At 37.0% G+C, this 12569-nt stretch overlaps 1 protein-coding gene across 1 annotated transcript in view; it reads right to left on the reverse strand.

Annotated features, from left to right (window-relative positions):
- The window catches only part of mtg2 (mitochondrial ribosome-associated GTPase 2), a 47136-nt gene extending 36616 nt beyond the window's left edge, over window positions 1-10520 (reverse strand). The window contains exons 1-2 of the mRNA XM_059540231.1: window positions 10367-10520; window positions 2711-2858 (exon numbers count right to left, since the gene is read on the reverse strand). Of these exons, the coding sequence (XP_059396214.1) occupies window positions 2711-2858; window positions 10367-10450 (232 nt within the window). The 5' untranslated portion in view covers window positions 10451-10520. The remainder of the gene's footprint in view (window positions 1-2710; window positions 2859-10366) is intronic.
- Window positions 10521-12569: the final 2049 nt, after the last annotated feature.

Here is a 12569-nt window from a genome sequence, read left to right on the forward strand (position 1 = left end):
ACAACACCTCAGCCAGACCATATCACGTTTACAGCCTAAAAGAATGTGGAAAGGATCTTCCTCCTAAGTTCTCTCTGAAACATACTGCTATAAAAATGGACTCTTTAATTTATTCATAGAAAAATCTTTCTTTGAATGAACACATATATACTTCAGGTCATTGTGTATGTTGTTACTGTTCTTGTATATTGTCTTTTTGTCTTGTATCCAGTTTTATGCAGCCTTGTGAAAGAACTACTCATTCATGTAATTTACCCATATGTAATCTTTCCATGTTTAATATCTATGAATTCATCTTCTGATGAACTAAGTGTACATTATATGTTGATACCTATGCAACATATTAGTGTTCTAAGAATTCTTAGTTTGTATATCAACTTCTGATCCAGTTACATATGCAAATTACCAGGCTTTCAAGTCAAGTCAGTCAAGTCACCTTTATTTATATAGCGCTTAAAACAAAGTACATTTCGTCAAAGCAACTGAACAACATTCATTAGGAAAACAGTGTCAATAATGCAAAATGACAGTTAACCTGTTAACCTGACCCAACAAAACATTAACATCTAAACCTGTTAATTCTCTTTTATATGACAGATATAAGGGCAAACTGGTTTCACTGTATCTGTTCTCAAAAACAGAATATCAATATTAAAATAATAATAATGAAATCATACAAGATTCATGGCAGTTGTTTTGTTTTGAGTTTATTTCCCGACCACTAGATGTCTTCATCTCTGAACAAATCCTGAGTGACAGGAAATACTATCATTAGAGCACGCCACTAATGTTAGTGTTAATGTAATTCGCTGCTAGTAATGGAGGGTGAAATAAATGTCCCAGTTCATGTTTCGGTGTACAAACCTGATGTGTGCCATCATTTGGGCTTTTATGGTAACGTCCACCGGGCGTCCACTGTGGCGCTGCCGCCGGCTCTGTTCCGTAGCCATAGCCAGAGGGGGTTCTTAATGACAGCTTTCCTTACAATATATACTATCCTTAAAATAATAAATATCCCAATATATAGGCGCTATATAAATGTAAGGAATTATTATTATTATTATTAATATATCACCTTGCTTACAGTATTGCAATGTATTGCAACATATTGTACCGCAACCCCTATATCGTGATACTTATCGTATTGCCAGATTCTTCGCAATACACAGCCCTAGTAATTAGTGAAGATGCTGAGATCTAGAGATCAGTGTGAAACACACACTGTCCCAGCTATCCAATCGCAACACATTTCGCATTTCAGAAGGCGGCCTTCATTTAATGCAGGACCTATTTGAGCAGTTCATGCCAGACTGAAGAGAGGTGTTGTAATAAATGTAAAATAAACAAAACAAAAACGATTTTAAAACAAATAGATTTTCAGTTTATTATGAATTTGTGGCCGTTCACATATCGCGTCTAAAAATGCTTTCTCCTTTTCACAAGTGCTTGCGCTCCCGTAGCATCTGTCGTTGCTATGCAACCATGAACTGCGCTCTCCACAATTACGAGTAAGTATCAGCAAAACGATTTTTAGCCCTTTACTACTACATTATGTTAAAAACATATATTTATGGAGACGAGAAATAAAATCCCGCCCTCTCCTGCTATGATCAGCTGTTCGGCCAAGCTTTGGATGTTATCATGGAAAGGTCAGTTGTTTTTTGTCACATGACCTGCGTTGGCTTGCAGCATTCTGAAAAGTTGAGCTGTTTTCATCTCACCACGCCACGGCATAAGCGCTGGACAAACGAGCGCGCTGCAACGCATGCGCGTCGCTTCTTTTATGAGCACGTGTCCAAACCTCAGTCAGGTGGTCACTGAATAAAACTCCTACAAATACCACAGAATCACAGAACAACGTCAGCCACTCTGCATTATTTAATCCTATGACCAGTGTTCGTAACAGCTGCCGTATGCATACGGATAGCCTACAACTTAGCTATTTGCAGCTACCTAAATACAATGTCAAGCAGTTTTATAGACAGGCATTCGGCATTCGTGTTTTCCATTTTGACCCACATACTTTCTTAACTGTATAGTTGCACGCACATATAGAGCAACGTGTTTCCACAATATTTCAGCTAAGTCAAACAGTTAAACGATGCTTTGAAAGTTTAAAACTTACCAGAGCAGGCTTCCAGCACTCTGTGGGGGAGGGGCAGTGTGAACTGCAGCATCTCCAGCAACACAGAGCTGCCTGTGGACGCCTGTCTGTAAATAATACCGGGAAAAAACTATCGGCGAACGCAGCAGCCACGTCTTGGCCGATGCCGATACACGTAAAAACCTCAAAAATTGGCCCGATATATCGGCTGGCCGATATATCAGTCGATCCCTACAACCTAGTGTGAGAGCCTGTTATAAAACAAAATCAAGACCTTGTAAAAGAGCATAATAGGGCCCTTTAAATTGTGGCATATTTTGCATTTGAGCCCATTCGGTAGTGAAAAATAGAAATTTTTACATAAGATTTATAGTTTATTTTGATTAATATCAAAAATGTAAAAGCTTTGCATTATAGTTGACTCCTAAATGAAAAATTTACACTTGCTTTTTATGACTGCAAGTGATTCTCCTCAAATGAAGTTGGAAAACAGTATAGAAATATCGCATGTAACTTTAGAGACTGTCCCTAAATTTGCGAATATCGAATGTCCAATGTCAAGCTAACTTCATGCCTTTATTTAAGATCCATGGTGTAATGCATTACCTTTGATGATGATGTCTCCTCCAGCACCACCGTCTCCCCCGTCTGGACCACCCCACTCTTTCCGGGGCTCGCTGTGGAAGCTGGAGGCCCCGCTGCCCCCCGATCCCGCCACGACCTTCACCCTGCGATGATCCACGAAACAGCGGCTCTGTGGAGACAGACAGGCCGCGTCAAACGGGCATTCACTAAATTCCAGGGTTTCATTAACACGACGTAAAATGGCCGTTTCTGAAGGTCTTGGTAAAACGTCCTCTTTCGAGAGAAAAAAAAAGAAAGAGAAAAAGGTCACCGATTATGCGCATAATGCATTTTTTTTTTTTCTCGCAGGCATTTCCAATCCCAGGAACAACTCAAATGGATATTGAAGGAAAAATAAAAGCATACCTACGATGGATAATGAAGGAGAAAACAGTCAAATAGGTAGATATTATATTTGATATCTATTATGTTTTATTATCTTAGTTAAGCTATTGTCGAAAACAAATAAACAACCAAGCAATGTAAAACGTGCCGTAACGTTAGTACTCTACTTGTTTTACTACAAACCAAGCATGGTTATTGACTTCCATGGTAATCACAAAACAATCATGGGTTGATAAGCCACTCACATTCAGACAGGTACAACAGTGCTCCTGTTAACACCTTTTAATCCTCAAACATTTTATTATGCTCTTGATTCATCTAAGTTATCTCTTTCTCTGTAGTGTGACAGTCCACTCTTCAAAAAAAAAAAGATATAGTTTGGGAGATATGAATGATGATCAGAAGATCCTGTAAGCCCTGAAGAAACCAGTCCTTCAAACATTATCAAAAATCTTATGTTCTTTCTGTGTAAATTCAATTTAGGATAGAATTATGAATAATTACATGGGTTTTCTTTACAAGCGGTGGTCTTTGGAAAAGTACTGAGATCAATAAAATCTGAGGTTTAACTGCAGACTTGTCTTGTGTGATAGAAATCATGATAGAATGGATGTGAAATCAGTATGCTTACTGAAGTGAAATGGGTGTACCATAACTGAATAGTATATTGTGAACATGAAACGATCAGGACAGGGATCTGAAGTTACAACTGTATTAATATAATTTGACATGAAACACCTGAGATCAGGACAGGGATCAGAAATCATAACTGTATTAATATAATTTGACATGAAACACCTGAGATCAGGACAGGGATCTGAAATCATAACTGTATTAATGTAATTTGAGATGAAACACCTGAGATCAGGACAGGGATCTGAAATCATAACTGTATTAATCTAATTTGACATGAAACACTTGAGATCAGGACAGGGATCTGAAATCATAACTGTATTAATATAATTTGACATGAAACATGAGATCAGGACAGGGATCTGAAATCATAACTGTATTAATATAATTTGACATGAAACATGAGATCAGGACAGGGATCTGAAATCATAACTGTATTAATATAATTTGCATGAAACACCTGAGATCAGGACAGGGATCTGAAATCATAACTGTATTAATGTAATTTGAGATGAAACACCTGAGATCAGGACAGGGATCTGAAATCATAACTGTATTAATATAATTTGACATGAAACATGAGATCAGGACAGGGATCTGAAATCATAACTGTATTAATATAATTTGACATGAAACATGAGATCAGGACAGGGATCTGAAATCATAACTGTATTAATATAATTTGCATGAAACACCTGAGATCAGGACAGGGATCTGAAATCATAACTGTATTAATGTAATTTGAGATGAAACACCTGAGATCAGGACAGGGATCTGAAATCATAACTGTATTAATATAATTTGACATGAAACATGAGATCAGGACAGGGATCTGAAATCATAACTGAATTAATATAATTTGACATGAAACACCTGAGATCAGGACAGGGTTCTGAAATCATAACTGTATTAATATAATTTGCATGAAACAACTGAGATCAGGACAGGGATCTGAAATCATAACTGTATTAATATAATTAGACATGAAACACCTGAGATCAGGACAGGGATCTGAAATCATAACTGTAATAATATAATTTGACATGAAACACCTGAGATCAGGACAGGGATCTGAAATCATAACTGTATTAATGTAATTTGACATGAAACACCTGAGATCAGGACAGGGATCTGAAATCATAACTGTATTAATCTAATTTGACATGAAACACTTGAGATCAGGACAGGGATCTGAAATCATAACTGTATTAATATAATTTGACATGAAACATGAGATCAGGACAGGGATCTGAAATCATAACTGTATTAATATAATTTGACATGAAACATGAGATCAGGACAGGGATCTGAAATCATAACTGTATTAATATAATTTGCATGAAACACCTGAGATCAGGACAGGGATCTGAAATCATAACTGTATTAATGTAATTTGAGATGAAACACCTGAGATCAGGACAGGGATCTGAAATCATAACTGTATTAATATAATTTGACATGAAACATGAGATCAGGACAGGGATCTGAAATCATAACTGTATTAATATAATTTGACATGAAACATGAGATCAGGACAGGGATCTGAAATCATAACTGTATTAATATAATTTGCATGAAACACCTGAGATCAGGACAGGGATCTGAAATCATAACTGTATTAATGTAATTTGAGATGAAACACCTGAGATCAGGACAGGGATCTGAAATCATAACTGTATTAATATAATTTGACATGAAACATGAGATCAGGACAGGGATCTGAAATCATAACTGAATTAATTTAATTTGACATGAAACACCTGAGATCAGGACAGGGTTCTGAAATCATAACTGTATTAATATAATTAGACATGAAACACCTGAGATCAGGACAGGGATCTGAAATCATAACTGAATTAATTTAATTTGACATGAAACAACTGAGATCAGGACAGGGATCTGAAATCATAACTGTATTAATATAATTAGACATGAAACACCTGAGATCAGGACAGGGATCTGAAATCATAACTGTAATAATATAATTTGACATGAAACACCTGAGATCAGGACAGGGATCTGAAATCATAACTGTATTAATATAATTTGCATGAAACACCTGAGATCAGGACAGGGATCTGAAATCATAACTGTATTAATGTAATTTGAGATGAAACACCTGAGATCAGGACAGGGATCTGAAATCATAACTGTATTAATATAATTTGACATGAAACATGAGATCAGGACAGGGATCTGAAATCATAACTGAATTAATATAATTTGACATGAAACACCTGAGATCAGGACAGGGTTCTGAAATCATAACTGTATTAATATAATTTGCATGAAACAACTGAGATCAGGACAGGGATCTGAAATCATAACTGTATTAATATAATTAGACATGAAACACCTGAGATCAGGACAGGGATCTGAAATCATAACTGTAATAATATAATTTGACATGAAACACCTGAGATCAGGACAGGGATCTGAAATCATAACTGTATTAATGTAATTTGACATGAAACACCTGAGATCAGGACAGGGATCTGAAATCATAACTGTATTAATCTAATTTGACATGAAACACTTGAGATCAGGACAGGGATCTGAAATCATAACTGTATTAATATAATTTGACATGAAACATGAGATCAGGACAGGGATCTGAAATCATAACTGTATTAATATAATTTGACATGAAACATGAGATCAGGACAGGGATCTGAAATCATAACTGTATTAATATAATTTGCATGAAACACCTGAGATCAGGACAGGGATCTGAAATCATAACTGTATTAATGTAATTTGAGATGAAACACCTGAGATCAGGACAGGGATCTGAAATCATAACTGTATTAATATAATTTGACATGAAACATGAGATCAGGACAGGGATCTGAAATCATAACTGTATTAATATAATTTGACATGAAACATGAGATCAGGACAGGGATCTGAAATCATAACTGTATTAATATAATTTGCATGAAACACCTGAGATCAGGACAGGGATCTGAAATCATAACTGTATTAATGTAATTTGAGATGAAACACCTGAGATCAGGACAGGGATCTGAAATCATAACTGTATTAATATAATTTGACATGAAACATGAGATCAGGACAGGGATCTGAAATCATAACTGAATTAATTTAATTTGACATGAAACACCTGAGATCAGGACAGGGTTCTGAAATCATAACTGTATTAATATAATTAGACATGAAACACCTGAGATCAGGACAGGGATCTGAAATCATAACTGAATTAATTTAATTTGACATGAAACAACTGAGATCAGGACAGGGATCTGAAATCATAACTGTATTAATATAATTAGACATGAAACACCTGAGATCAGGACAGGGATCTGAAATCATAACTGTAATAATATAATTTGACATGAAACACCTGAGATCAGGACAGGGATCTGAAATCATAACTGTATTAATATAATTTGCATGAAACACCTGAGATCAGGACAGGGATCTGAAATCATAACTGTATTAATATAATTTGACATGAAACATGAGATCAGGACAGGGATCTGAAATCATAACTGAATTAATATAATTTGACATGAAACACCTGAGATCAGGACAGGGTTCTGAAATCATAACTGTATTAATATAATTTGCATGAAACAACTGAGATCAGGACAGGGATCTGAAATCATAACTGTATTAATATAATTAGACATGAAACACCTGAGATCAGGACAGGGATCTGAAATCATAACTGTAATAATATAATTTGACATGAAACACCTGAGATCAGGACAGGGATCTGAAATCATAACTGTATTCATATAATTTGCATGAAACACCTGAGATCAGGACAGGGATCTGAAATCATAACTGTATTAATATAATTTGACATGAAACATGAGATCAGGACAGGGATCTGAAATCATAACTGTATTAATATAATTTGAGATGAAACACCAGAGATCAGGACAGGGATCTGAAATCATAACTGTATTAATATAATTTGACATGAAACACCTGAGATCAGGACAGGGATCTGAAATCATAACTGTATTAATATAATTTGACATGAAACACCTGAGATCAGGACAGGGATCTGAAATCATAACTGTATTAATATAATTTGCATGAAACACCTGAGATCAGGACAGGGATCTGAAATCATAACTGTATTAATGTAATTTGACATGAAACACCTGAGATCAGGACAGGGATCTGAAATCATAACTGTATTAATATAATTTGCATGAAATACCTGAGATCAGAACAGGGATCTGAAATCATAACTGTATTAATATAATTTGACATGAAACACCTGAGGTCAGGACAGGGATCTGAAATCATAACTGTATTAATCTAATTTGACATGAAACACTTGAGATCAGGACAGGGATCTGAAATCATAACTGTATTAATGTAATTTGAGATGAAACACCTGAGATCAGGACAGGGATCTGAAATCATAACTGTATTAATATAATTTGACATGAAACACCTGAGATCAGGACAGGGATCTGAAATCATAACTGTATTAATGTAATTTGACATGAAACACCTGAGATCAGGACAGGGATCTGAAATCATAACTGTATTAATGTAATTTGACATGAAACACCTGAGATCAGGACAGGGATCTGAAATCATAACTGTATTAATATAATTTGACATGAAACACCTGAGATCAGGACAGGGATCTGAAATCATAACTGTATTAATGTAATTTGACATGAAACACCTGAGATCAGGACAGGGATCTGAAATCATAACTGTATTAATATAATTTGACATGAAACACCTGAGATCAGGACAGGGATCTGAAATCATAACTGTATTAATATAATTTGACATGAAACATGAGATCAGGACAGGGATCTGAAATCATAACTGTATTAATATAATTTGACATGAAACATGAGATCAGGACAGGGATCTGAAATCATAACTGTATTAAGTGAAGTGACATTCAGCCAAGTATGGTGACCCATACTCAGAATTTGTGCTCTGCATTTAACCCATCCGAAGTCCACACACACAGTGCAGTGAACACACACACACACTGTGAGCACACACCCAGAGCAGTGGGCAGCCATTTATGCTGCGGCGCCCGGGGAGCAGTTGGGGGTTCGATGCCTTGCTCAAGGGCACCTAAGTCGTGGTATTGAAGGTGGAGAGAGAACTGTACATGCACTCCCCCCACCCACAATTCCTGCCAGCCCAGGACTCGAACTCACAACCTTTCGATTGGGAGTCCGACTCTCTAACCATTAGGCCACGACTTTAATATAATTTGACATGAAACACCTGAGATCAGGACAGGGATCTGAAATCATAACTGTATTAATCTAATTTGACATGAAACACCTGAGATCAGGACAGGGATCTGAAATCATAACTGTATTAATGTAATTTGACATGAAACACCTGAGATCAGGACAGGGATCTGAAATCATAACTGTATTAATGTAATTTGACATGAAACACCTGAGATCAGGACAGGGATCTGAAATCATAACTGTATTAATCTAATTTGACATGAAACACCTGAGATCAGGACAGGGATCTGAAATCATAACTGTATTAATATAATTTGACATGAAACACCTGAGATCAGGACAGGTATCTGAAATCATATCTGTATTAATATAATTTGAGATGAAACACCTGAGATCAGGACAGGGATCTGAAATCATAACTGTATTAATATAATTTGACATGAAACACCTGAGATCAGGACAGGGATCTGAAATCATAACTGTATTAATATAATTTGACATGAAACACCTGAGATCAGGACAGGGATCTGAAATCATAACTGTATTAATATAATTTGCATGAAACACCTGAGATCAGGACAGGGATCTGAAATCATAACTGTATTAATGTAATTTGACATGAAACACCTGAGATCAGGACAGGGATCTGAAATCATAACTGTATTAATATAATTTGCATGAAATACCTGAGATCAGGACAGGGATCTGAAATCATAACTGTATTAATATAATTTGACATGAAACACCTGAGATCAGGACAGGGATCTGAAATCATAACTGTATTAATCTAATTTGACATGAAACACTTGAGATCAGGACAGGGATCTGAAATCATAACTGTATTAATCCAATTTGACATGAAACACCTGAGATCAGGACAGGGATCTGAAATCATAACTGTATTAATATAATTTGACATGAAACACCTGAGATCAGGACAGGGATCTGAAATCATAACTGTATTAATGTAATTTGACATGAAACACCTGATATCAGGACAGGGATCTGAAATCATAACTGTATTAATCTAATTTGACATGAAACACCTGAGATCAGGACAGGGATCTGAAATCATAACTGTATTAATATAATTTGACATGAAACACCTGAGATCAGGACAGGGATCTGAAATCATAACTGTATTAATATAATTTGACATGAAACATGAGATCAGGACAGGGATCTGAAATCATAACTGTATTAATATAATTTGACATGAAACATGAGATCAGGACAGGGATCTGAAATCATAACTGTATTAAGTGAAGTGACATTCAGCCAAGTATGGTGACCCATACTCAGAATTTGTGCTCTGCATTTAACCCATCCGAAGTGCACACACACAGTGCAGTGAACACACACACACACTGTGAGCACACACCCAGAGCAGTGGGCAGCCATTTAGAATTTCGCTCGCTCGCGTGTCGCTGAGGACGCATATACGCACCAGCTTCTTCTCGGAGAGCCGCGCCGCTCTGTGTTTGTGCGCTCGCTGGATCAGCAGCAGCCCGTGCACCCGCAGCAGCTTCATGCTCCTCTCAAACAGCAGCTCGGTCTGTCAAATATCCACTGGAACTGCACGTTTCTTCTTCTTCTTCTTCTTCTTCTTCTTCTTCGATGCATATTGCTTTTGGCGCATTACTGCCACCCAATGATCTGGAGTGGGAAGCGTAGATGAGAGAAGAAAAAAAATCACCAGAAGATAGTCTAATGATAGCGTGTGATGATCCATTTCCCTTGAGCAAGGCATCGAACCCCACAATTGTTCCCTGGGCGCTGGAGCAAATAGCTGCCCACTGCTCCGGATGTGTGTTCACTCGGATGGGTTATGCAGTTCTGAGTATGTCACGATTTTTACTTTATTGCACTTTTTGATTCTATGTAATTTGGTAACCCCATATGTCCTCTGCGAAGTCTAGAATTAGAGTTTTAATGGTTTACATCTGGATTGTGGAGTTATTTCATGGACTTTCCATTCCAGTATTTTTACACCTCTTGGATCATCACTCTCTTTGGACTGTATACCAGCAAACACAGAACGTTGCGAGGACGTCGTGGTAAAGTTCCAAAAATTCATCAAGCATGTTAAAGATGGCGTTATTCTATATATATATATATATATATATATATATATATATATATATATATATATTATTTGCCATCAATTTAAGAACAAAACAAATAAACAATTTACTTAGCAAATGGTGATAATGTTTGTTAATGAAAGAGATTTATTGAAAGAGACAACGGGACAAATTAACATTTTTAACACATTCTGAGTTTAGTGCGCGCCTTGCGCGTGCCCGTCGTTTTGTAACGATCAACTTCCAGCAGACAGACACGAGGAAAAGGTGAGCACTATAAATCTACTTTAATTTATAGTTTTTAACTGATATAACATTAAATGTCATCAGAGAGGAGTAATGTTTTGTATTTTTGTAGGTTTTCTAATCCAATTTAATAGATAAATGCTAATTAGCTCAAGCAGTCTCAGGTGGTCTAAGGTAATGTAAACTGTTAAAGTCTGATATACCTGTTTTAAATTATTTGAAATTTAACACGATAAACTATACAGTTCACTTTTCTTAGTCTTTAAACTTTAACTGTAATAACGTTAATTAGTTTGTTTGAAAGACTGCCGCTCGGAGGATGCCCATATTGTGAACTTGAATATAAACCGATGTATAAAGTTTAACCTTAAAGAGTAACTAAACCCTAAACCAACTTTTTTTAGTTAATGATCTGTAAGAATGGGGCTTTATTAGTGCTGTTCATTGATTCGAGTAACTTTTTTGACATTTGAGTATAAAGTGTTTTAATTCTACAATATATGGTGTAAAAACGTGTGAGTGCTGCCCTCTTCAGGTTGAACGGTGGCTACTGCAGTTGGTTTTTCCTATTGGATGTTGCGGTGGCAAGTGACGTAAGTGGTGGCAGGTGACGTAAGCAGTTTCCAGCTCACCACGCCCCTTAGTACGAGCTACCACGCCCTTGGCAGTATAAAACCATCAAAATCACTGTAGTGAGTCAGGACTCAGGAGCTGGAATTGCGAGTATTGGTAACGACCAGGATAGACTATTATAGCATCTATTCATGCACTTGGCCTGGAAGACCGTGAGTTCCCGCCTAGAGCTCGAGTGTGCAAACTGCGTTTTACACGGGATTGCTTCTCCAACGCAATGGAGGTGGAAATGGGATTCTCCACACAGCTCGCGCTGAAAAGCGACGGGGTGTGGGAGTTAAGAGCGCAGTTTGAGCCAGCGGCTGGAATTAATATGAACGGACACCTCGATACCCTCCACTTCAGGTGAAAGTGGGGGAGAAAAGTCCTCTACTTCAAATGATCGCTCTGTTGCAAAGCTACTTGCGTCATTACAGTCACTCTCCATTTTAGCGTCTCTGACAGCAGCTGTCAATCAATCCGTCACTGCGAGTCTCAGGATCACGCCGCACTCGCTCAGCCCCGCCCTCGGTTCGTCCCCTCTATCTCCGCTGTGATCTGCCCACTTTTCAGCATTTTTCAAATATTGTCAGTGGGTGGAGTCAGGCTCTGAGCAGAGGTTTAGTTACACTTTAATTAGACAGAGGCAGCCGAAATCATGTTCAGTGTATTTGGGATTAATAATTTCCCCTTTTCTCCCTCAAGTGG

This window comes from Carassius carassius, chromosome 46 (genome assembly GCF_963082965.1).
Source record: "Carassius carassius chromosome 46, fCarCar2.1, whole genome shotgun sequence".
Taxonomy (NCBI): domain Eukaryota; kingdom Metazoa; phylum Chordata; class Actinopteri; order Cypriniformes; family Cyprinidae; genus Carassius; species Carassius carassius.